This window comes from Leuciscus leuciscus (genome assembly GCF_965113295.1).
Source record: "Leuciscus leuciscus genome assembly, chromosome: 2".
Lineage (NCBI taxonomy): Eukaryota > Metazoa > Chordata > Actinopteri > Cypriniformes > Leuciscidae > Leuciscus > Leuciscus leuciscus.
Window position 1 is genome coordinate 12,323,526 of NC_138726.1, and position 27,250 is coordinate 12,350,775.

At 34.3% G+C, this 27,250-nt stretch overlaps 1 protein-coding gene across 3 annotated transcripts in view; it reads left to right on the forward strand.

The window, feature by feature from the left end:
- Positions 1-27,250, forward strand: part of lrp4 (low density lipoprotein receptor-related protein 4) — a 97,880-nt gene that overhangs the window by 64,565 nt on the left and 6,065 nt on the right. The window contains exons 15-33 of one of the 3 annotated variants that reach the window (XM_082151189.1): positions 3,759-3,935; positions 4,814-4,939; positions 5,469-5,677; positions 6,644-6,725; positions 6,873-6,978; positions 8,649-8,850; positions 8,939-9,128; positions 10,836-10,967; positions 13,704-13,844; positions 13,934-14,020; positions 14,140-14,311; positions 15,434-15,596; positions 17,358-17,583; positions 18,735-19,038; positions 19,248-19,466; positions 21,249-21,383; positions 23,739-23,847; positions 24,075-24,267; positions 26,380-26,493. In XM_082151189.1, coding sequence (XP_082007315.1) covers positions 3,759-3,935; positions 4,814-4,939; positions 5,469-5,677; positions 6,644-6,725; positions 6,873-6,978; positions 8,649-8,850; positions 8,939-9,128; positions 10,836-10,967; positions 13,704-13,844; positions 13,934-14,020; positions 14,140-14,311; positions 15,434-15,596; positions 17,358-17,583; positions 18,735-19,038; positions 19,248-19,466; positions 21,249-21,383; positions 23,739-23,847; positions 24,075-24,267; positions 26,380-26,493 — 3,087 coding nt within the window. Of the gene's footprint in view, positions 1-3,758; positions 3,936-4,813; positions 4,940-5,468; positions 5,678-6,643; positions 6,726-6,872; positions 6,979-8,648; positions 8,851-8,938; positions 9,129-10,835; positions 10,968-13,703; positions 13,845-13,933; positions 14,021-14,139; positions 14,312-15,433; positions 15,597-17,357; positions 17,584-18,734; positions 19,039-19,247; positions 19,467-21,248; positions 21,384-23,738; positions 23,848-24,074; positions 24,268-26,379; positions 26,494-27,250 lie in introns of those variants that run through there. The other 2 variants (XM_082151188.1, XM_082151190.1) reach the window with 2 other exon arrangements.

The window sequence follows — 27,250 nt, forward strand, 5'->3', positions numbered from 1 at the left end:
CATGGGGCATGGTTTCACATTTATTGTATTTTTTTTAAAGAAGTCTCTTCTGCTCACCAAGGCTGCATTTATTGTATCAAACAAATACAGTAAAAACTGTAATATTGTCAAATATTATTACAATTGAAAATAACTTTTCTATGTGAATAGTTATATTTTATAAATATATAATATATTTTAATATGTTATTTATTCCTGTTGCAAAGCTGAATTTTCAGCATCATTACCACAGTCTTTAGTATCAAATGATTCTTCAGAAATCATATTAAAGGTATAGCGGAGGATGTTTTACTTCCTGGTGGGTAACCTATACTACTGGTCCTCCTAATTGTCAATCATTCCGGTGAATCAATCAAACTTTTCAAAAAGTGGAGAGGGCGGGTCTTATCTAAAATTTGGAAAGATCCTCCGCTATACCTTTAACATGCCGCATGATTTGCTGCTCAAGAAACATTTCTTATTATCACCAGTGTTGAAAAAAGCTGCTTCATAGTTATTTTGTGGAAACTGATGCATCTTTTTCCAGATTCTGTTAGTTTGATTTCATAAAAATCTGACTGGTATGATTCAAGTCAGACTAAACCATTTACTAGACAATTTAAAAAGAGACATTATTGTTTTAGTCTTAGTTTAAACTTTTAAAGTGCATCTAATGGACAAATTATTTTAAAACACAAACATCAATTCTATTGTCAGTTCAATGTTTCAACAGCTGGACAGATTTACAGATTGTCCTTTAAGAAACTTGGTTAGGCTGCTGTGCTTTTTTTGAGTAATCTGTTCATTCGAGGATAAGTGATGTCTTGTAGATAAATTCAGGTGTCTCTCTGATGTGTGATGGAGTGCAACCAGTGTTCCCTCTAAATGGCACACTAGAAAGGAAGACTAAGCCTCGGGGTTTGCAGGAACAAAATACCTGTGCACCTGGGAAAGGTGGGGGAATATTTAGACTTGAAAACCGAGCTCTAAAAAAAATTCAGAGCAGATTTGCTTACAGTGGTCATCAATGACAGATTTACTAGGGAGGGAGGCACCAGCATTAAAAAAAAATCTGTGCACACACACTGAGAAAAGATATGCTGACTGGGAAAACAAGATCAAAAGCGAATGATGATTGAGATGACAAGAGAAAGGTACCAGCAAGGAGGGACAGCAGATGGCAGCGGAGCTGGAAACAAAAGAAAAAAAGGCAAACAAACCTTCTAACTCAAACCTATCCTTGCTCCTCTACAAAGATAAGATCACAAAACAACCCCACGCTGTGTGTGTACACCTGGAGAAGGGTGAAAGGTGCAGAAAAGGCGGGAGATACAGGCAGGGCGCTTTACACGCCTATAGTTTGGCAGAGTGCCAAGTTTAAATAATAAACTAGAATAGCACAGAAGTTATAGCAGAATGCAATGCAGAAACGAAGAGAAAGAAAAAAATATGAGGTTATAGGTATAAAAAGATAGGAGGATTATAGAAAGTGCCTTTTGTTTATGGCGGAGGAGGTTTTTAGCTGTAGATTTAGGTAGGGATGATAGGAACAACTTTATCGCTGCCACCTCTGATTGACTGTTGCTGGAAGGGAAGGATTTTCTAATCCCGGATGGATGGAAAGTAGCTAATTAGTAATGGTTTAAATGGTTTACCTCATCTGCTTTGAATTCAGGTTTAAATGGTTTACCTCATCTGCTTTGAATTCAAAGTTTACAGTACACCAGATTGTCGTCATGTCTAATTTTATCCCAAATAAAATGGATTTCCAATAAACCCTTGTGAAAAAGAAGTACAGTTTAGCATGCTTATTACATAAATAAAAGTGTGAACTCAAGTGTGTGTTGTTTTCCGACACTTAATTCCATGTTAATTACAATTAAATGAATATGTATTATAGTTTAAAATCAGTTTATATGCAATCATCTGAACTTTAGAGTGTTTTTTTTTGACCCCCTTAAGTATATCTTTTATATGTAATTGCATCATTATTTCTGTTGTGTTTGTAATATGTTTAAAGTGTACTGCTGAATGTACTGTCAAACATATACAGTAGTCAAAATTTGAAGTGGATCAAAAAAGTTGATCAAAGTCGTCCTAAGACAAGAACGGGTATTGTTCAAAATTCATGCATAACTTTTGATGAAAGGTTTTGATCCACTTCAAATGTTGACTACTGTTTTTTAATTTCTATTTAAACTTGTATGCCATATGTTTATATTTGTAATGATCAAGTTGCAGTTTAGTACATTTAAAATATTTACATTAAATGTAATATAAAATAACACACCAGTTAAAATTATAATCAAGAACTTTACATGTGCTTTAGTATACTAGTCAACACAAGTGTAAGTGTACTTCTTTAAAGCATGACAAAAGATTGTTAAAACATGATTTAAAATGCACTTTAAAGTAAAACTTGATTAATTTGTCATTATTACAAATGTCACAAGTGTGTTTAAAGAGTATTTTACAACAGCTTAGAACGCTCAGCTGATCGTAATCAGGGACTGAAACAGTTAAAATGAAAATAAGTACCTTAGAGCATCTGTGAGCCAATCAGAATCAAGAATTTTAGAATGCCTTGATATAAATACAAATACCTTTTGTGTGTGTGTGTGAGAGAGAGATCTTGTGACGCTCTTCACTCAAGAAAACACAGCTGCATTGAAAAAAAGCATTATATACCCCTGGGTCAGATTTGACCTGAACTTATGGACGTAACAGTAGAAGGTGTAGACAAAAAGCTTGACATTCCATATGGACTACAAGGTTTAAAAAAATATATAATAATAATTATAACATATGCAGCTATTTACTGTAGTGGAGAATCCAGAAATAATTTGACCAAACGTAACATTTAAGCTTGATGTTCACTCTTAAATACAACAGGAGGTTTATAAATCATCGGAATATATTGATTATTGGAAGATGGTCATTAATTATTGTTATATATTATAATATATATAACATACTGTATAACATCATTCATTCATTCAAGTGCTATTAAACCATTCAGGTGAGATAAGATGCAAAAAAAACTGTCTCACTGTCTGTGAATTTGTGAAGAAGTTTTATGTGAAGATTGTTTTAAGTTCACTTAAATTAAAAGTTGCTAATTTAAAAAAAAAAAAGCCTACTAAAGGTAAATTATAGCTTTCGATTATACTGTAATGTTGAATGGCTATAATTAATGGATAAAATCAATTTAATAAAGACATCAGTATCAGTACTGGTATTAGTGATACTGGCCTACATTCATAGTGCTTAGTAAAAAGATGCCATTAAACAAATATTTAAAGTATACTGTCTTTGTTATTTATACATTATTTGGGGGATTCAATGTAAAAGTATTACAATATAAAAATATATTAAAAACTTAGGTTACACTTTATTTTAAGGTGTCATTGCTACAGTGTAATTATATATTTTAGTACTGAGTAATATTAAGCAACTATATGTACTTACTATAGGGTTAGGGTAGGATTAGGATTTGGTTGATGGTTAGTTGCATGTAATTATGCATAATTTATTGTTATTACTATGGTAAGTACATGTAACATATGTAACAAGGACACTGTAAAATGAAGTGTTACCAAAACTTATATGTTAGGTGTGATTAATCATGATTAATTACAGAAAAATGTGCAATTAAATCGTTATTTTTTTGGATTCACAGCACTTTTATCTATATATATTTTATATCTATATAAAATACACACTTAACATCAGCAGTCCACTCGTGATTCCAAACTCTCAACCTTCTTTCTGTCTCCCAGGTCTTCCACATCCTTTTGCCATTACAGTGTTTGAAGACAGTCTGTACTGGACCGACTGGCACACCAAGAGTATCAACAGTGCAAACAAGTTTACTGGCAAGAACCAAGAGGTCATCCGGAACAAGCTGCATTTTCCCATGGACATCCACACGCTGCACCCACAGAGGCAACCTGCAGGTCAGCCAAACATAATCCTTATTACTCGTAGTACAGTAGACCATGCTTATAGTATACAATGTTTCCAAACACAAATCGTATTAAAGTTAATGCAACATGGGCTCATTGGAAAAACATTCCATACCTCTACCTACATTTCTGCAAAGTCCAAAAATGTACCTATACAATTCACTGCAGTTTTTAGCTGAAATAAAAAATAGTGTCTGTAAAGCTCCATCAACTTTTATTCCTGTCCACACAAATTATGATTACAGGGGCAGATTATTGATTAATAGACTTATTTGCATCCGGTTTCTTGCACAATACCGTGTTATGACCTTAAAACACTTTAATCATATCGCATGATTTGTAAACTAATATATTTTGACATTTGCATCACATAACAAGCTTAATATTTAAGGCTTTTCTGATGTAGTAAACTTGCTCGGTAGCTCACCGTGAAACACAAGTCACGATAAAAGAGCTCAAAGACTCGTATAAACAAGCTAAAATGGTATGGTTATTACTTTTTTACCTCCCGTTCGCATCGGTTAACACTATCGGTTAGGTTTAGTGTAGGGTTTGGTGTAAGTAGTAAGTTATTTTCACATGATCGAGCATTAACCTTTTAGCACCACTCACCAAACATTTCATTACTGAACTGCCGCGATACATACATCATCCAACACAGTAAAACATTGCCAGATTCATATTTATCTTTTTTGGATAAAACTTCATTCATTTGAATAAAACTTGAACATTTCATTTTGAAAGTGCAATGAAACGTGCATGAAACGACATGACATTGTTTTGCCGAAATGTCGCCACCGTCACGTTTTTTCCAATGAGTAAATACAATTTATTTTAAAAGCGTTATTATTTTTTCTTGTTATTTTTAGGAGGGAGAAATCGCTGTGGGAGCAATAATGGGGGCTGCAGTCACCTGTGTCTTCCAAGCAATAAGACCTACACCTGTGAATGTCCTACAGGCTTTAAAAAGGTGGACCACTATAACTGTGCCCAGAGTAAGTACTTATTGTTTTAGTTATTTATCTTTATTCATGCTACAACATAAGCCCTTTACCCTAAGGGGACAGTTATGTGAGAAGTGCAATACAAACTTCCAGAAAGTTATTGTGTGCATCATTGTGTTAATACCACGGGGAGCCTTCGGCTATGTCTACATTAATTTGAAACGGGTTTTTCGTTTCAAAACACTCTTCCTCCTCACTTGCGTTTTCAAGCGTTTTCCAAAAGTTTCTCATCCACACTGAAACGTCGGAAAACGCTAAATTCACCTTACAGCACATGCGTAATCCCTCATAAAAGCTCACTGAGATGATACAGACAGAACAAGTCATAATCAAGTTATCACGCATTTTGTCTGGCAGGATAAAATACAGTATACAAAACATAGGTTCAATAATCCATACTAAATTTGTCATTTTCCTTTCATTATGATCACATTTCTGACTTTGTGAAATAAATGCTTGTCTATACTGATGAACTTTTCAAATCTGGAGAACTGACAGGAGACCTTTGGTCTTTGATCAGGTCTTGACAAGTTCCTGCTTTTTGCCCGAAGGACGGACATCCGTCGAATCAGCTTTGACACTGAAGACAAGTTGGATGATGTCATTCCACTGGCTGATATTCGAAATGCAGTGGCCCTGGACTGGGATTCCAGTGAGCGATATATATACTGGACTGACGTCACCACCGATTCCATCAACAGAGCAAAATGGGATGGCACCAAACAGGAGGTTAGCAGGAATTTAGCCTGAGACCCAGAAACAGATTTATTGTTTTGTCTAATATTAAAAAATATATTAAAAACATGATAATCAGCTGGTAATGATGAAGCAATAATGACGCGCGTCCTTTATAACTAGTAAAAAAGCATTAAAAAAAAATCAGAGTAGCTTTAGAGGAGTAACAGGTAGGTAGAACAGTTACTGTTCTTTGTGGCTGTTCCTCATATACTTACAAAAATGTAAAGCTCTTGCTACTGCATTTCCTATTATACCTGCAGGCCGTACTAAAGCTTTCTATTTCAGAAAAATGCTGTTCTTTTGAACTTTCTATTCACCAAAGAATCCGGAAAAAAACTGCACACAACTATTTTCAACATTGATAATAATCATAAATGTTTCTTGAGCAGCAAATTAGAGTGATTTCTGAAGGATCATGTGACACTGAAGACTGGAGTAATGATGCTGAAAATGCAGCTTTTACAACACAGTAAAAAATTGCATTTTAAAATGTATTTAAATAGCTTATTTTATATTGTTAAAATATTTCACAATATTACTGTTTTTTGCTGTATTTTGGATCAAATAAATGCAGCTTTGGTGAGCAGAAGAGACTTTTTAAAAACCAAAACAAATCTTAAAACCGATCTAAAACTTTTGAGTGTGTGTGTGTAAATATGCATTTATTTTATGAATGTGTAGGTGAGAGAATGGTGAAAGTAGGGTGTTAGTAGGGAGTGCCCTTTTTGTTAATCCTCTATCCTTGCCTTTGCCTTAGGTCTGTGGACGTCACTGCTGTTGGGTGTCTAATGTATGAACTATGCATGTTTTTAGTATATATACTAAATGGGGTGAAATGTGTAAAATACTGACCCCTGGAGAACAAACTAGCAAAAACCAGCAAATCCTCCCTTATAAAGTAGGTGGCTGTAATGTATTTTCATGTAATTTGACAGAGGATATTCAATTTGGTTGCAGGTTGTGGTGGACACAAGTTTGGAAAGCCCTGCTGGTCTAGCTATTGATTGGCTTACACATAAACTGTACTGGACTGATGCAGGTACTAATCTTTTATTGTTTCATCTTTTTCCTCAATAATTGTCTTTTATCAGTTTTTTTTTGTTTGTTTTTTTAAGCTAAACTTAGATATTCATTTTCCCCAATGATGTTAAGAAAAGATTGATTTTTCAATTTGTAACACCTTTAGGCACAGACCGGATTGAAGTTTCAAACACAGATGGAAGCATGCGTACAGTTCTGATCTGGGAGAATCTCGATCGTCCCCGGGACATTGTTGTTGACCCGATCGGCGGGTAGGTCAAGAAGGGTCTCGCCTTGTTTTGCTCACCACCTCATTTAATACTTGCAACCTCCTTTTGCCCAGATAACTGCTCTGAGTCTTCTCCTATAATGTTGATGAACACATGACCAGGGATCTGAGACCATTCCTCCATAGGGAATCTCTCCAGATCCTTCAGTTTCAGAGCTTCTTGCTTATGCTCAGTAAACCATTTTGGTGTAATTTTGAGGTGTGCTTTAGATTTAGGACATTTACTTCCCTTGCATATTCACAAATTTGTGTGTAAATTCTGCATAACAAAAGATTTTACATAGAAATCTTGAAGTAACAAAAGGAGCGTTATATATCTTCAGTTGATGTAGGTTCCTTTGCATAAACATACAGATACGTGTGTGTGTGTGTGTGTGTTGACTAATTCCTTTGAAGAACGCATAACAGTATCAAATGCGATTTCTTCTCTTGGCTAAATTTGTTTAAAGAACTTTTTACTATTGTGTTTATTGTGTTTCTGTAAAGGAGAGGTTGTGCAGAAAGCCCTTAATGGAATTGCTTTGCCGTTTTATGCAAATTACTAACCTTAGGCACATGGACGTTCATTTAGAACATTCTGAATTCATTAACATTAGACCAAGGTTAAGAACTAATTAATGCACATACACGCCTGTTGTGAATTGTGCGGAAGGTTTTTGCGAGAAGTTCTCTTGTGTGTTTTGTACACACATGAGAACTTCTCGCAAAAAACCTCCCTGCATGTGTAAAAATACAAATAATCCACATAATTATTAGTGAATGAGACCCAATATCCTGTCATGGCCAGTTCAAGCTTACTGACAGAGTCAGTCAGGTGTTGATTTAACATCTGCTGATACTTGGAGTTAACAAGTTGTCCAGGGCCTTTGGGAGAAAAACTACTCCATAATATCAAATATATACACCATATTTCACAGTTGGCATGAGGTACTTCCATTGAAATGGCCCTTTTCATCAAAGAAGCTATTTTCTTAGTCATTTCCTAATTTTTGCAACTTACTTTATTGGGTCTTTCCCATAGTGTTGGATGAGTAAAGGAAATTTGGCCTGTGCATGACCTCTTTTTTGAATCCCAGTGAAACAGGAAATCATGGTTTTATCAGGCAGGTGAACTCAAAACATTTACATTTATGCACTTGGCAGATGCTTTTATCCAAAGCATTCAAGGTTTACATTTTATCAGTTCATGCATTCCCTGGGAATCGAACCCATGACCTTGGCGCTACTAGCACCGTGCTCTACAGAAATGCTTAAAATATTTAAAAACGTATGAATTCAAATATAAAGTAACAGTTTACTTGAAGCCTTTATGTATAATGCATTATAAGGGTACTCATAATGTACATTATAATGCATTATATCTTCCCATAAATAATTGTAACCAAAGTTAAACTGCATTTTAATTTTTTGCAGATTCCTTGTTACATAGGAACATGGTTGTTTGCATTATAATTTCTAAAGGTGTAACAATGAATAGAGAAGTACTGTAATGTATTATAAGGTGCATTACAGGGGAAAATGAATGCATTAAAATGCTTTTTTTAATGCAGCATATATAAAGGCTTCAGGTGAAGTAAAGTATTGCAGTAGTAGTTGTGGATGCTTACATAACATAAAAAAGTACATAACCTTATTTGTTTTGTCTCATCATAGATTCATGTACTGGACAGATTGGGGTGCAAATCCTAAGATTGAGCGTGCTGGTATGGACGCTTCCAACCGGACGGTTATCATCTCAACAAACCTGACCTGGCCTAATGGGTTGGCAATCGACTACCACACCGAGAGGCTGTACTGGGCCGATGCTAGCATTAAGACCATTGAGTATGGCAACTTTGATGGATCAGGCAGACAGGTAGAAATGTGTGTGTGTGTGTTTCTTATCATTTAAATAGGCTAAAGGTTGCAATTCATTCTTTCCCGCTCATTCTTCTGCATTGAAGGTGTTGATTGGCAGTCAGTTGCCTCATCCGTTTGGTTTGACACTTCATGAAGACAGAATTTATTGGACAGACTGGCAATCCAAGAGCATCCAAAGTGCTGACAAGCTTACTGGTTTGGACCGAAGAACGCTGGCAGAAAACCTTGAAAACCTCATGGACATTCACATGTTCCACCATCATAGAATTACAGGTAAATTGGCACAATAGAATTATGTATCAATAATCACAACTCTCATTATCACAATAGAGCTATAATTGAATCACTAATACTGGTACGAAAATACAGTACAGTCAAAAGTTTGACATATTGTTGCACTCTGTGCACTTTCTGATGTTCTCTCAACCAACATCATGAGATTAATCCTCAGTTGCTTTTGAAGTAGTATTTAATGAGTTCAGTTTGCAGTAGTAGAATCAAGTAGTATTGAATGAGTACAATTTGCAGTAGTAGTATTGAATGGTTGCTTTGCCTTCACTGTCCACTCCAGAAAAAAATAAAAAATAAAAACACTTTATAACTGTTGTCTTTGTAACACGTTACATGTACTTACTATAATTATTACATGTATAATTACATGCAGCTAACCCTAAACCAAACCATAATCGCATGTAGTTAAATAATATTACTCAGTACTTAAATGCATAATTACACTGTAATAAGGACACCTTAAAGTGTAACCAAAAAGCTTTTAAAGTTTAACTAATTTTATGCATAAGCCTTAACTGGACGTAACCCCTTGTGAAAAAGTGCGCTTAATTGTATTGAATGTGCACTTCTAGTGTACTTCAATTCAAGCATATTATTTGAAATCTTTACTTGCAGAAAAAGGCCAAAAAAGGCCACTAATGTGTTGTTAGAGTACAATTTTAAAAATGTTTCTTATTCACTTAACACACTTAAGTAAAAAGTGCACATTTTAATAATAAAGGACATTAATAATTATATTTTACTTTAAAGTACATTTTAAATCATTGTTTTAATAATCTTTAGTCATACTTTAAAGGTCAGGTCGCCATTGTAAATGAGAAAGTGTTCTCAATGTGCTTACCTGGGTAAATAAAGGTTAAAATATATATATTATTTTTTATTAAAATCGTATTAAGTGTCCAAAAACTTAAAATTCAGTTCACACAAGTGTTCTTTTAGTATATATATATATATATATATATATATATATATATATATATATATATATATATATATATAATTTCTTTCTTTTTTTTTTTCTTTTTTTCTTTTTTTTTTCAGTAATGATTGACTGTTTTATGATTGATTGTGTCACATACCATTTGGGCAAACACATGGCTTGTTGCTAAAATCTCGCATCCCACCTGTTAAGACACAATGTTAGATTGACATAAAAATTTATCAGATTCAAATTGTTTAAATTCAGTCAAGTTTGACTAGGGGTGTATTAACATATCTGAACTTGTGTTGCATGCGTGTTATTGCATATTTGAAAATATTTCAGTGTAAGCTATTTTTAAGGGCTTTAATGGCTAAAATGTTTATATATTCTGTAAGTTAGTTTTAATGTTGTAAATCCAGCACGTCAAATTATGTTAATGCCTTAACTGTATTCTATACATTCAAGTAAAATAAGCTAAGTATAATTCATTTTTAAGTTGGCATCCCGTTGACAAGTGAAATTCACACACATGCCTAGCAGATATGTGTTAAAGAGGAATGTGGGTCTCTGCCATATCCAATGTCTTGGGTTTTCAGACGGCGGATTAAGGCCAGTGATAACTGATCTTCAGTCTGGAGTCTCATTCGTGTATTATGATCTACCGGGACACCCAGAGGCCTGATAGGCATCTGTTACATCTGATTGAACGTCCATTTCTTCCCCTTTCTCTCTCACCTGTCTCCACTTTTTTTCCTTTCTGTCTAAAGTCCAGACGCCCTGTTCGGTGAATAATGGTGGCTGCAGTCACCTTTGCCTCCTGGCTCCTGCTCCCAAAGCCTCAAGCTGTGCATGTCCCACTGGTATCAACCTACAGGCGGACGGCAAGACTTGCACTCACGGTAATGCCGAAAGTCCATGCTACTTTACCCATCTCGAATATCTAAGGACCCAGCAATAACTGCTCATTCAGTAGCCATAACTACACAATTGAGATGAAATTTAATGAAATGGCTGCAGGTGTTCTTTGCTTTAAGGATTCCAGGTGACAGTTCAGTCCATAGTTTTTTGTTGCAAGGACAGGAGAATCTTTGAAATTTGAGGCTCATTTTGAGTTGCCTTAGGGGTTTAGGGGTCACCGTAATGATGTGTCAGTGGTGATGATGTCATGGTGCATGTCTGAAGGCGAGAGTCACTGACTGAAAACCATTTGGTTGGTTTTCAATAGGATTCACTGGTGGATTTGTCTCTTTTTGCTCAACTTAATTGCTGTGTTGGCAACTAATGCCATCGATCAGATTTGATTGGGTAGGCTTGTTCTATTTACACTTACACGTAGGGTACAACGGGGCTAAAGCCGCATTTGACTTCATTCTCTTTGAAACTAATAGATGGCACAAAAATTCAAATATTTTGTCATGCAATACTGTCAACAGCCATTTTTGCCTTTTTTTTTTTAGGAATAAAATGTTGTATAAAATCAGGAAAATTATATATGAACAAACCCCTCTGTAAAAACCTTCAGAATATAGATAAGAATAAAACTGTAAAGTTTGGTGTATGTAAGTGTTACTGAAGTGGAGATTTCTGGCTCAATGTAGGAGGAAAAACTCATTTTGAGAAAACGACCTTTAAAGATATTTACTGTCATTGAAATCTACAGATGCAAATAGATAAAGTGCTATAAAAGATACAGTTAAATGTCTGTTTTGGATGTTTTCTGTCCGCTACTCAAAAAACAAAAAAACAACAACAAAAAAAAAACACTTTATGAAAGGCTAAAAAGCAAAAAATTGACAGATGCGTGAAAAAACACAGTTTTTGCCTGTAGTGTCTCAACTTAAAAATAAAGAAAAGAAAAGAATTTGGGAAAAAATTAAACGGATTTCATAGGGTCCTAAATGTGCATCAGGTGTGTTTTGCTTTTTTATGTTTTTTATTAATTTATGAAGCCACTTTAAACTTTTTCGTTACATATTGTAATATTATAATAGCTCACTCTAGAAATGCACCGATACAAACAACCGCCTACTGCGCGCCACGTCGAAGACAACACCACGTATCAGTAAAACGCCCGCTCCGCGACACTAGTAGTTTCGTGGGGTCTACGCTCATTATACATTATACATTTTAAGTTGTTTACTAGTAAATGTAGCTAATGTACAATAATTCCTGTAATACAATAAAGAAAACCGAAATCATTAATACAAACAAATATCTTTGCTTTAATGTACTGGCAAAACACTGCAACAATATTTTTTAAGTATAATTTAAACTGCTATAAGCAATACCATGCATATTGAGGAGGAGATATAGATTTTAACAAATCAAAATAACCATTCATGACCTTAAGTAATTATAAAAATAATTTAAATAACTATAACTGTTCTTCTAATGCAGTAAAGGTCTTAATGAGTCTATAAATATATTTAAATAATAGGTATGAATGGGTCTATTCATTATAAGCATGGTCTTCATAGAAAGTGTTACTGTGAAAAACACATTTTTCTTAAGGTGTGCCTTTAGCCTGTTGTACCTACAGTAAATGGCACCTACAGTACTATTCCTGTGCATGCAATTAAGAAGTTATTTTTTGTCATTATGATAACGATGCACTACATAAAAATAGCCCGTCTTGTTGGCAAAGGCTATTTACACTAGCTTGTAGCTTCACCCACCATTTTCTTGAGTCAGACAAATTACAGAAGAAACCATAAGGATTACTGGAACAGTAACGTGGAGAGTAGACATGTGTAAGGTACACATTTGGTAAGATGATATTTTGTGGTAATGAACACTTTATTACATTATTGTGAATAATTATAAATACCATATTATGAATTTAGATTTTTAGAATGCGTTTTAGAAAGCTTTTTTTTCCATCAACCGTTTAAAAATCTGTGTGGAACGAGTGAAGGAGACAGACTGAATAAAAATGCACATTCACTCTCTGACAGAATGATGGCATTTATGGAAAGGCAGAAATAATGTGGTTGCCCTGGTTACCCGTAAACTAAACAGGCTGGGCAACTTTCTGTTTCTGACACCCGCTTGTCACAGAGAAGAAAGGAAGTCAAACAGTGCTTGCATGTTTTTAGATTTTTGTATTCGGTATGGTGTTTATCAAACAACACCCAGTACTTAAAGACTTAATATTTATTTTCGGTTATACTTATTTTAAGGTGTCATTGCTACAGTGTAATTAAAAATGTAAGTACTGAGTAATATTGAGCAACTATGTACTTACTATAAGGTTAGGGTAGGATTAGGATTTGGTTGAGGGTTAGTTGCATGTAATTATGCATAATTTACTGTTATTACTATGGTAAGTACGTGTAACATATGTAACAAGGACACCGAAAAATGAAGTGTTACCTTATTTTCAAACATTGGTTTTCATTTAAAACATTTTTACAATTTAATCTGGACTAAAACATGCCAAATATCTGATATGTTCTATGCCAGATATCTCTAATGTTCTGATTCTTTATTATTGTTCTTTATACAGTATGTATATATATATATATTGCACTTTTATACTTAATTAGTTTGAAACATGTTTACTTTTAACATTTAAATGCAATTAAAATAATGCACTATATGTATATAATTCATTATTATTCTCTCTTGTTTTACAGCAATGAACAGCTTTCTTATCTTTGCCCGGCGGACAGACATCAGAATGATTTCTTTGGACATCCCATACTTTGCTGATGTTGTTCTGGCAGTCAGTGTGTCTATGAAGAACACAATTGCCATTGGAGTGGATGCCGCTGAAGGTACAAGGAATTTCTCGATATATATAGACACTTTTGCATATAATGCTTATTCAGGGAAAATCATTTTGGATATTTTCATGCTTCTGCAGGTAAAGTGTACTGGTCAGACAGTACATTAAAGAAAATCAGCAGAGCCAATATCAATGGTACAGAACATGAGGACCTTATTTCAACTGGTAAGGGACTATATTAAATCTACAGTTACCCTCAAAACTACGCACAGTAATTGTATTAAATTACTTTAATCCAGTTGCTCAACTTTCATTGATTTGAAGTGTTTCCCCCTCTCTTTCAGGTCTAATGACCACAGATGGTCTGGCGGTGGATTCAGTGGGCAGAAAAATCTACTGGACTGACACCGGGACAAACCGCATTGAGGTTGCTAATCTCAATGGCTCAATGAGAAAAGTGCTTGTGTGGCAGAACCTGGACAGCCCTCGTGCCATCGCCCTGTTCCATGAGATGGGGTAAATGTTTTGCCCTACACTGTTTTGACTCCAAACTATTCGTTTCAGGCCAGATTTAGATAGACTTGATAAATTCCTATTCCTTATATAGTACGCTATATGTGTTATTCACCATGTGCCCTTGTGAAAAAGAAGTACACTTTAGTACTCGTCATACACTTATAACTTTAAAAGATTTTACTTATGTGTGAACTGAATGTGATGTATGATTGCAATTAAATGAAAATGTATTGTAGTTTAAATTGATATTAAATGTAATTAGCTGAACTTTGGTTTGCTTTTATACCCACTTTTTTCCTAATTACTTCTATTTATGGTAAACTAAAATATACTTTAATGTAATTCTATTAAAACGTACGTCGTGTTCTGTTAAAAATGTATGTCATTTATTTAAATATATTTGTAATTACGCATTTGTAGTGAAGTTGCAATTTAGTACATAATATGTTAACTTTAACTGTAGTAAGTTAATCAATATTACATTACATGTGCTTTAGTATGTTAGTCAACACATCAAAATAAGTGTAAAAATGATTAAAGCAATTTTTTAAAATGCACTTAAAAGTAAAACTTTTAATTTGACATTGTTGCAAAGTGCACTTTTTAAAAGTGTACTTAAGAGTGTTAGTAAATGTTTTCTTTAAATACACATAAGTGACCTTTTACTTCATTAATATATTATCTGCTCAAACAATTATAGGAATAGACTATTAAGATTTAAAGTGCACATTCAAAACAATTATGCGCACTTGTTTTTTACAAGGGTAGAACTGAATGAGTGAGGAGGACTCTGAAGGCAGGTGGTATTTCTAATATCTTTTATTATATTCTGGGTCTGAAAGCATTTGATTGGACAAAATTCTACTTTTTTTCTGGGTCTGTATTCCTAGAAAATGGAGAGACTGTAATATTAAATGTCAATGTTTAGAATTATACTTGCACCTTCAAGCTAATCAACAGACTAAAACTCAAATGTTCATTTTAAGCCAGCTGCAAAAGACCCTCTTAATTCAAGAAAACCACTCAGTGATTATAACTATGGGTTTTCTTTAAATAAGGGTTTTCTTGCAGCTAGGGACAGGCACAGTATGTAATGATAAACATTATAAAATCTGCTTTTAGGTACATGTACTGGACCGACTGGGGTGAACATGCCAAGCTGGAGCGCTCCAGTATGGATGGTTCAGATCGTGTAGTTCTGATCAATAATAATCTCGGCTGGCCTAATGGGCTTGCCATAGACAAAGCTGGTTCACAACTGCTCTGGGCTGATGCACATACTGAGGTTAGTGTCTAGCAACGATGCACATGTTTCTGCATGAGTTTGAGTTCAGAAAGACTTGAATGTCAGGTAGTGTTTAATCCTCAGTCGTTTAATGTATGATGACAATCTGATTACTAGATTTTAATTGCATAGCCTGACACATGAAATAATAGTCAGAAATGTCACCTTTTTTTATGGAAAAGCGTATGAACCTTTACACACATCCTTTACACACACTCAAATATATATTTCATCACGGCCAGATGAAAACAAAATTATCCAAATTGACAGAGTGTGTTAAAGATATAAAAGATTGGATGACGCGTAATTTTCTTTTATTAAATCAAGACAAGACAGAGGTAATACTTATCGGTTAAAAAAAAACGCCCACAAAACCTCACACAATACAACTTTAACATCATAGGATGTCCTGTTACTTTATCCTCTACAGTAAAAGACCTGGGTGTTATACTCGATTGCAACCTGTCTTTTGAAAATCATATTTCATATGTTATAAAAACAGCCTTTTTCCACCTTAGAAACATTGCTAAGCTACGTAATATGCTATCAGTTTCTGATGCAGAAAAGTTAGTTCATGCATTCATGACCTCGAGACTGGATTACTGTAATGCTTTATTAGCTGGTTGTCCTGCATCCTCAATAAACAAGCTACAGTTAGTCCAAAATGCCGCCGCTAGAGTTCTTACTAGATCAAGAAAATATGATCATATAACACCGATTTTATCATCACTGCATTGGTTACCTATAAAGTTCCGTATTAATTATAAGATATTGCTACTGACTTATAAAACCCTAAACGGCTTAGCTCCAGTCTATTTAACGGATCTTCTATCGCCATATAATCCATCGCGCTCTTTAAGATCACTAAATTCAAGGCTTTTGGTCATACCTAGGATATCCAGAACCACCAAAGGAGGGAGAGCATTTTCACATTTAGCTCCAAAACTCTGGAATAGTCTTCCTGATACTGTTCGTTACTCAGACTCGCTCTCCCAGTTTAAAAATAGATTAAAGTCGCATCTCTTCAGCCAGGCATTCATATAATATTTTTAATCTTACAGTTCAAACTACAATCCGGCCTGTAGCTCATAAATGCCAGAGGAGAACTGGCCCCTGACTGAGCCTGGGTTCTCCCAAGGTTTTTTTTCTCCATTAGGTCACCTGATGGAGTTTTAGGACACCATTAGGTCACTTGATGGAGTTTTTCGGTTCCTTGTCACTGTTGCCTTTGGCTTGCTCAGTTGGGGATATTTTGGGGATATTTAATTTAATTTAATTTTATCAATCAATAAATTCCACTAGAAACAAACCTTGTTGTATTATTTTAATTTAATACTGTGAAGCTGCTTTGATACAATCTGTATTGTGAAAAGCGCTATACAAATATACTTGACTTGACTTGACTTGACATCAAAAACTTAAAATCAAATTGCATGTGTTTGAGTATCATATGCTCAGCTTTTATGGCTTATACACTATGATATAGGAGAAATTGGAGAATGCTTGTATTGTGAATGATGACATCTTTATAACAGTACAACATAGATTGTGTACAAAATATTTTAAGTGTTGATAATTTAGTCTTGGAAATTTGCATAAAAAGTATGATACATTTGGCTTTATAGGGTTAAAGGTCATGTAGTGTATTCCAGCCTTTAGTGTAACACATTGTTCAAGTTTCCCTACAGAGGAATGAAAAGACTTATATAAATGCAAGCTGGTTGAATTAAATAAAATAATTTAATCTTTTTGAACCTTTAGCGGATAGAAGCATCTGATCTTAATGGTTCAAACCGGAAGACCCTGGTGTCTCCTGTGCAGCACCCGTACGGCCTCACTGTGTTGGGACCGCACATGTACTGGACCGACTGGCAGAGCCGCAGTATTCATAGAGCTGACAAGGGAACTGGAGCAAACACCATCACAGTCCGCTCCAACTTACCTGGTCTCATGGACATCCAGGCTGTTGACCGCGCAAGACCTTTGGGTAGGTTACAAAGTTGTACAGTGTTGTTGTTTTTCTTTTTTTTTCTTTCTTGTGTTCATTCTCAGCCTTTCACATTGTGCATCAAACAGCCTTCATGTTTAGAAAAAACAGTAGACACGAAACATTTTCAGCCATTTTTAGAACCAAAATTTGTGTTTTGTCATGAACTAAAACTTTTTTTAAATGTTAATCATTAATTTAAATAAATCTGAAATAAAATAACAGTATTAGATTTTGTAATAATTGTAAAAAATAATAAGTATTATAAATATTATATTAGAAAACTTAAATGACAATAAGAAATTTTGTTTTGGCAGCTAAACTAAATTAATATTATTTTAAAATTACTTTAAGAAATGACTTGCAGTAAAATGACTAAAACTGAAATCGAATAAATCAATTAAAGCTAAATAGAAAAAAAAAGTAATATAGAAAATTTATAGAAAATAATCAAAATGACAAGCACACAAAATTACTATTAATACAATTTAAATAAAATGAAAACATTGTATAAAAATAAAAGCTACAAATACACTGCCCGGTCAAAAAAATACTTTTTCTTCAAATAGATCTGGAGTCTACAAGATCTTGACCAGAAATTGATGCACCTCTTGATGGAAAAAAAATGTTTTGATCAATATTTGGTCAAGATCTTGTATTGTCAATGCAAGAGTCCAGCACTCTGTAAAGTCTTTCACTGAATTTAACTCTGGACCCAGAGGTGCCAATTCATGTGTGAAAATGATTCTTCATGCTCCCTCCAAACCATTCTTTCACAATTTGAGCCTGATGAATCTTGACATTGTCATCCTGGAATATGACCGATGTGCCATCCTACATGGTGGTTTAAGAATTGAAAAGCTACACACTCCATCAGTTAGGGTTAGAAGAACTGTTGCCAAATATATAACATGCTGGAAACATAATAATCAAAGCAATGATGATCCAATCATAGACTTTTTTTTTAATATATTTGCCTATTTAAATCCAAAAAGCGAAAAATTTTGTGGAGGCAGTGTAGTATAGAAGTAATATTAAAATAACACTGATTATTTGTCACAGAAAGTGCCTGCTAAATGTAAATGAACCATCAACCACCTGAACCTTTATATCCTTTTTCCAGTAAATAATTACATCCCATGTTCCTGCAGGCTTCAATAAATGCGGCAGGAGGAACGGCGGCTGCACTCACCTGTGCCTTCCTCGGCATAATGTGACGTCTTGTGCTTGTCCCACGGGTATTCTGCTGAAAAGTGATGGAAGGTCATGTGACAATTTGCCTGAAACATACCTGCTGTTTTCGAATCGCATCAGTGTTCGACGAATCTCTCTAGACACTAATGACCATACAGATGTGTACGTTCCTGTGCCCGAGCTGCAAAATGTTATTTCCTTGGACTATGACAGCGTGGAGAGGAAACTGTACTATACAGATGTGTCTCTGGATGTTATCCGGTATGATGTCTAATACTAAAATGATTCATTAGTCTTGAAATATATATTTTTGACTGCAGTAGTGGCATGCTATAATTTATCCTGCTAGTTACTGCAAGATTTTTCAAGGAAAGTTTAAAAAATCTCCACCCTGGCATTTACTTCTATTTTAAATGCGATGTATTGTTAAGCTCTGTTATATTATTTACACAATATTTCATTGTTTTCAGACGGGTAAATTTAGATGGCAGCAATATGGAAACTGTGATCAGTCATGGTCTGAAGACCACTGATGGACTTGCTGTTGACTGGGTCGCCCGTAACATGTACTGGACAGACACTGGCCGTAACACCATTGAAGTGGCTCACTTAGATGGCACATCTCGGAAAGTCCTGGTGAATAACAGTCTGGATGAACCAAGAGCTATCGCTGTCTTTCCTAGCAAAGGGTGAGAAAGGCAAACCTATTATCATTTACTTCCAGTTCTGTTGATTTATGAATTCGGCCCCGATATACTAACGGTGAAGTTCTTTTTCATTCCTCGCTTAAGGGTAAAAGAAGATTAAAACGTGATCAGCGGTATACTGTTAGCAGACATCTCGATGCCGCCTACACTGCTGAGAATGGTGTTTACATAAATATGAAAATATGTCCTGCACGCTTTCCTCTCAATATAAAAAATAAGCACACAACAAAAATGACAGCGGTAAGAAAAAAGCATTTAAAAAAGCATCTGATCATAGGGATGTGGAAATGTTTGCACGAGCTCTGCAATTCAGTAATCCAGTCGTCACGTCATGTTTATTTATGTAACACTTTATACAATACATTTCTTCATAAAGCAAGCAGCTTTACAGTATTGAACATGAAAAACAAAACCGTATCAGTGTCTCTTTCAATTCGAATTAAAACTTCGGTTTTTACTATAAAGCAGCTCTCCAGTGTGTTCACGGTGTTTTTACACTGGCAGTTTAGTTCGGAACGGGGCACGGTTCGCATGAAAAATTGGTAATGTGAAAGCTGTCACGCGGACCTAAGTACCGAACCTGATCTGTATGCAAGCAGCAGAAAGCCGCCTTCATGCGACGGACACAGTAAACCTCTAAGTGTCATTTACTCAGCTGCGCATAATTGCACCAAATTAATAAAAAACACAATATATTGACCACATTCTTTTTTCTTTCATGTGGCGTGCATGTTTGTGATGTAAGATGAACACAAGTGCACCAGGGTTCGATAGAATCAAGTTGAGTGTGAAACCAGACCAACGCTTTTACACTGGATTATGACACTCGCAGGTAAAAGAGGAGAATTAATTAAAAAAACTTAAACCCATTAATCCATATCAACAACATACAATGTAAAAACGCCCTTAGACTAAGTCAAAGGCGGCAGAGCCACACCCATCTATTACGTAATCAGCATGGACCAATAGTAGTTCGATTGTGTTTACCAGACAGAGCAAACTTTTCCGGAAAGTTCACTTTGGCAAGCTGTTTCAAACTCATGAAACGGACTCCAAACAAACTTATTTTGTTCGAAATGATGTCACACCAGTTCGAAATGACTTCACACTTGAAGTATATTGGGGCCTTTATGCATCTGGCAAATGCTATTTTCTAAGTCTCTGGCAAAGAGACTTATATTGCATTGATGGTATGCAATGTATCAGTTCATGCATTCTCTGGAAATCAAACCCATGACATTGGCGTTGCTATCACCATGCTCTACTGTTTGGGAAGAGAAAAGGAGAAATGTCAATATTATTCAATCCTGAAATGTATCTATAAATCCCTTAGTCTAATTCTAAATTGACAATTTTACCCAGTGTTTGTAGTTTGCATTTTCTATGTATTTTGAATACTTAGAGCAGTGGTATGCGGTATGGAAGATTACACGCATGTATGAATGCATATGTATGTATGTATGAGTAATATTATATTGGACATATGCATTATCATATTATTATTTTATTTCTAAAATCTCGTTATTACAGTTGGAATATTTTCTGGATGAATGTCTAAGGAAAAATGGATGGTTAATTTTCTTGAGTTATTTTGTCTGGGTAGTTGAATCTAGAATTCTGAAATTAGAATAAAGTAACGCATTAAGATTGCATTTATTTAAATAAATGAGAGAGAGAGAGAGAGAGAGAGAGAGAGAGAGAGAGAAGGGAGTTGCTATATATAGTTACTAATGAATGCATTTCATCATTTTATTCTTTGGCAAGGTTCTTGTTCTGGACAGATTGGGGTCATATCGCAAAGATCGAGCGAGCGTACCTGGATGGCACAGACAGAAAAGTCCTCATTAACACAGATCTGGGATGGCCAAATGGCTTGACACTGGACTATGACACTCGCAGGTAAAAGAGGATAATTAATTAAAAAAGGGGAGAGTTTTGATAATGATTTTATTGAAAGATGGTACACATTTATAAAATGGACCTTAAACCCATTAACCCGTATCAACAAAATTTTGATGCACTTTTTAGGCCACATACACTGTCCAATGTTCCCTGTTGAATGCATAATGCCTTTCTGTACAAACACAGTTTGGTCATTTATGGGAGTGACAACTGCATTCTATTACCAAATTCGCTGCATTAACAATAAATCCATATATGTTCAAACATTAAGTGATTGACAACTGGAAGTTATAAAAGGGTGACGCTCAAACTGTCCTGTTCAAACAACAGGTTACATACAATATTTAAGTTTCTATTAAATAGCTATGTTTACATCCAAAGTTGTGAATTTATCTTATACTCAAAATTTGAATATCACATTAAAACATTTGTAAATGAAGCTCAGTTTACATCCCATGTGTTCAATCGAGCAAAATCGTCAATTGCTGGGAAATTGGCGCAAAATATATGTAATGAAAATGTAAGTTGCTGCAGTCGAGGATCCACTGTGGCTCTTTAATCATACATTATAAATTACTTGCGCCTTAGAGAGCGCAGACCAAATGTATTTTTGCATTTGGAAGCAGATACCCGTTGTTTGGGAATGCAGTCGTGTGAGACAGTTCTTGGAGGTCATTATTCCAAATCATTTTGATGACAGACTTTGGCTCAGGCATTTCAGACTGACTAAAACAACGTTTGAGATGCTGTGTGACGCGATTTGCCCGCTGGTTATTTCAGTTATCCAATCACATCCCTTTGTTGAGGGATTCACACTGAGGGATTTATTCGGTTTCCAACGTTTGCGTTTATCTGCTTATTGGATAAAAAGTGATCTGCCTCAATTGAGTGCATACTTTTTAAAAGTAAACCCATTAAGTAAAAGTAAATATCATAGATGGCAAGATCCATAAACATGGAAAGTTTTGTCACAGTTGACTCAACATACATACTTCCAAAAAGCTCAACAAAACAAGCCCAAATTAAGAGATTTGCAAGCATCAAAATAAGCCCAAATATGTGACCATATTCAGAAAATAAGACCGAAAAAAATCACAACCAAATGTTGGCCTTATTTGCACACGACAGAAGGTTTTCTGGTCGCTTATAATTTCCTGAAAAAGGCACTAATATTACTTTGGTCAAATAAAACAGGTTGGCATTCATGCTTCTTGTTCACAGTCATGTTTATCACTATCTCAGTCATCGCAATTTCAAGGGTAATGCACACCAAATGATTTTTGGAGATTCACTACCACATTTAAACACTCCTATCACTAGATTGCAGTGTGTATGTGGCCTTAGATGAAACATACACACTATTTCTGTTTTTGAAAATCATTTTCATTTAAAATTTTGTTCTCTTTTCTTTCTTTCTTCAGTTTTACACCTAGCTATACTTTTTCAATGCCACTTTACCACTAACATCAACTGGCTTTGACTGTTCAGGTACTTTCCATGAATAGGGTACAGTTAGTGTCCCATTTTGGGGGGAAATTAGGGAAACTGGCTACCGTAGTTCTGACTGTTCATTTAGGTTAAATTTGCACACTTACTTATTTAGGCGTTATGTTTATACATTTCAATCATGACAACTGTCAAAATAAATGTACAAGGTTGTTATAGTTAACTAAAACTAAAGTAATTAAAAAAAATACTTTAAATAATTTCTTTCCCCTTTTTTGTCTATTTGTCAAGCAACAGTTCTCATTTTAATTTAGTTTAACTTGATGTACTAAAATAACTAAAACTGAAATAAAATTAATAAAACTATATAGACAAAACTAAATATAGAAAAATTTTATATAGATATTGTATATAGAAAAACTAAATCTTACCACTAGAAAAATGTAAACGAAAAAATCGACACGACAAAATTACTAAAACTAACTAAAATTAAAATGAAAACAGAAAATATAAAAAAGTTTCAAAATATTGAAAACTATAGTAGTATCTCAATTATACTAAAATAAAACTGTAGATTTACCGAATTAGGATTGCCTTATACATTTATTTACTTGTACCTTTTTCATTATAATAAAACAAACATTACATCACAAATTGTGATTTTAACAGTTTTGCGACATATCCTAAATGTTGATAATTGCAAGAGCTGATAAAACATTTATTTTGAAATCCTGACGCTTAATATCAACATTTTCTAAAGCCACCTCTGACTTTGGATCTCTTCATTTGCTTAAAACAATGTCTTCCTTAAAGCATTTCAGACTATATTTTGTACCATAATCATGGCAAGTACCTTCAAACATTTTGGAGAATTATCACTGAATTATCACATGATTTCATGTATAGGATCTTTTGGGTGGATGCACACTTGGACCGCATAGAAAGTTCTGACTTGAATGGCAAACTGCGTCAAATTCTCATCAGCCCCGTCTCACACCCGTTTGCCCTCACGCAGGTACCTTTCCCAATCTGATCCTCACCCTCACTTATCGACTCAATGTGTCTCACTCACATCACCTCCTGCTCCACTGACCCATCCTCCTTTCCACTTATGACTCTGCATTAATAACCTTAGCATGATGTTCTCTTCCTTTGCATCTTTCCATTTTCTGATCCTCCTTTTTCTTCCCATCTTTCTCCCCCCCCCTCCCCTTTTTTTTTACCCCTTTTCTTTGTCTCCAGTTGAAACCGGTATACTCTCCTTTAACTCCTTTTTCCCGAATCTCACAGCAAGACCGCTGGATTTACTGGACGGACTGGCAGACCAAGTCTATTCAGCGAGTAGATAAGCATACAGGTCGTAGTAAGGAAACTGTGCTGGCTAATGTAGAGGGCCTCATGGACATCATAGTGGTGTCACCACAAAGGCAGACTGGTAAGATTGACTTATTCGGCCTGAATTGAAGAGCTCTACATGTTTTTACTTTGAAGGGTTTTACAGTTCTTATGCATATAATATCATATTTAAACATTTGGGAGATGCACCTTATCTTTAAAGGGATAGTTCACCCAAAAATGAAAATTGTCATTTACTCAACCTCAAGTTGTTCCAAACCTGTATGAGTTTTTCAAAATAAGAAGATATTTTGAAGAATGTTGGTAACCAGACATTTGACGGTAGCCATTGACTTCTATAGTATTTTTTTTTCCTACTATGGAAGTCAATGACTACCGCTAACTGTTTGGTTACCAACATTCTTCAGAAAATCTTCTTTTGTGTTCAACAGAAGAAAAAAACGGTTAGAAAAATATGTTAAGCATCTTTACTAGTCCCTACACAGAAGCGGTTCTCAACCCTTTTGACCTGAAGGCCCTTGATATGGACTATTTCTGCTAGAATTATGACAAAGCTGCTTGTTTTCAAGATTCTTTTATTAACTAAAAACACATGGGAGTCTTGATATATTCAATTTAAAAAAAAAAAAAATTAAAGTTTTAACAATTTTGTGTGCTTTTGTCATTTTTATTCATTTTTGGGGTTTTTTTATATTTTTTTATTTTAGCTTTAATTAATTTTTATTTTAGTGGTTATAGTACTTCAACTTCAACTTATTTCAGTTAGTTGCCAAGCTTTTATTTTTAGATTTTTTTTATATAAGTGTTTAATTTGTGTTTTGTTTTCTAGAAATTTGAATAATATATGCCTATATTCATCAGAATTTTGGCATATGTAAACATACTCATTCAGAATATCCATTGGAAGTGAATATTCATTAATTATCCACAATTAATTTTGTCACTTCAGTTTAAAGATTGTTCTTCAATTAAAAGCAACAGTTTTGAAAAAGGAAAAATATATTTTTATGATTATTTCTATTTCATTATTCAACATTATTATATTCTTATGTTATATAAGACATTGTTTTCCATTAATGTCATGTTTTTTGTTATAATAAAAAAATCTAGTTTAACATTTGAATTTAGATTTCACTTTGATTATTTTAATATATTAGTATCAAATGTATTAACGAAACACTATTTAGTTATCTTTAGGACGCCTGGTTGAGAATCACTGCTATTCATAGTTTTCAGGCATGTGATGCCACAGAGACCTGGAGGGAAAAACATACATGGAACTGCAGCACACTATCAATCTTCCATCTCAAAAGAAGAAAAATAAAACCATCAATGCAAGTTTTGGGTGCTTGTGATCCATATACAGCATCTGCTGCAGTATTTCAACCACTAAAAACAGTGGGACGTTCTGAAACGCTTAACATGAAAAACATTTAAAGTGCCTTAAAGTACTGGAAACAGTGATGATAAAAGATCAAATTCATAATAAATATTATTGATGATGCATACTAAAATACAGGTGAGCAGATGAGCCCAGAATATGAATGCAATGAATGGTTAAGCGTTTTCTTTATAATGATTCATCTGCTTGCCTGTATGGTATGCATCATCAATAAGATGGTAAAAATGACTGGCGGTCAATGTAGCCTTGTTTTGCCTTCCAGGTGGGCTTTCCTAAAAGTGTGACTTCACGTGAAAACTATGAATGCTGCAACATTGGCTATTGAATTTCGCTTAAAATGTAGTCATTTCCTTTCTGAATGAAATTCAGATTAAATGATTTTTGTAAATTTCCAGAAATGTTATACATAAATCCTCTGATGGTCTTTGCCTGTGGTCCAAAACAGTGTTTCCCAGTCCTGATCCTGGAGCCCTATAACATCAGCGCACATTTTGTTTGTCTCCATTCAAACAAATACGATTCAACTCATCAGCTCTTTAGAGGAGACGGGAGACGTCCAAAATGTGTCCTGGACCAGAGCTGGAAAACACTAGTCTCATATATGGTCTTTTTGTTTGATTTAAATACAGAGAATGTTGCCTATATAGTGTAGTTTTATCATATGTAATATATGTTCAAGATATTTTCAAGATTGTTATTGGTGCATGAACAGTGAGCACATTAATGATGAATAAATGTTATAGTTGCCATTCAAATATATTAGTAACATTTACAATCCTTTCTTTCAAGGCACAAATTATTGCAGTGTGAATAATGGGGGTTGCACACACTTGTGTCTTGCGAAGAGCAACGGTTTTGTGTGTGCGTGTCCAGATGAGCCCGACAGCAGACCGTGCTCTACAAGTGAGTCCAACACACACAGGAATCACTGTTGAACATTGTTGAACACAAATGAATAATTATATTAATGATATGACTGCGTTTACATCTACCAGATTACCATTTTAGTGGTATGTACTGTTATAGTATTTATTAATATTTTTAATTGGCTTTTATTTTAATTTTTTCAATTTCCACTTTTTTTTTATCATGTACTTTTCTTTTTTTATAGTTTGTTTTTTATATTTCTGTTTAGCTTTTATTTATTTTTATTTAATTGAGTCATTTTAGTATTTCAACTTATTTCAGTTAGTTGCCAAGGAAAGTTTTTCATGTATTATTTATATAATTAACAAAAGCTATTTTTAATTGTTTCAGTTTTGTTTTCTAGAAATTTGATTGATAGCTTACATAGGCCTGTATTAATGAGAATGAACATTTTCATTTAGAATATCCATTTTAAGTGAATATTCATGTATATGTGCATGTCCTTATTATTTATTATGAATAAATTAGCATAGCCGTTAGAGTTATCAGTATTCCAATTCAGCCCAGTGTTATTTTTTTGTCATCGAGATACTATATTTTTATCAAGGGTTCAAATTAGTTTTTTAAATATATTTTCTTTTGTTCATTTTAATTTTAGTTAAAGTTTTATTATTTTTAGTTTGTTTGTAATAGTCTTTAGGGTTTTTTTTATGTCTAAATTAGTTTTTATTAATTATTATTTCAGTTTTAGTTCATTTTAGTACATCAAGTTTCAAATAACCTTCCTACGGTA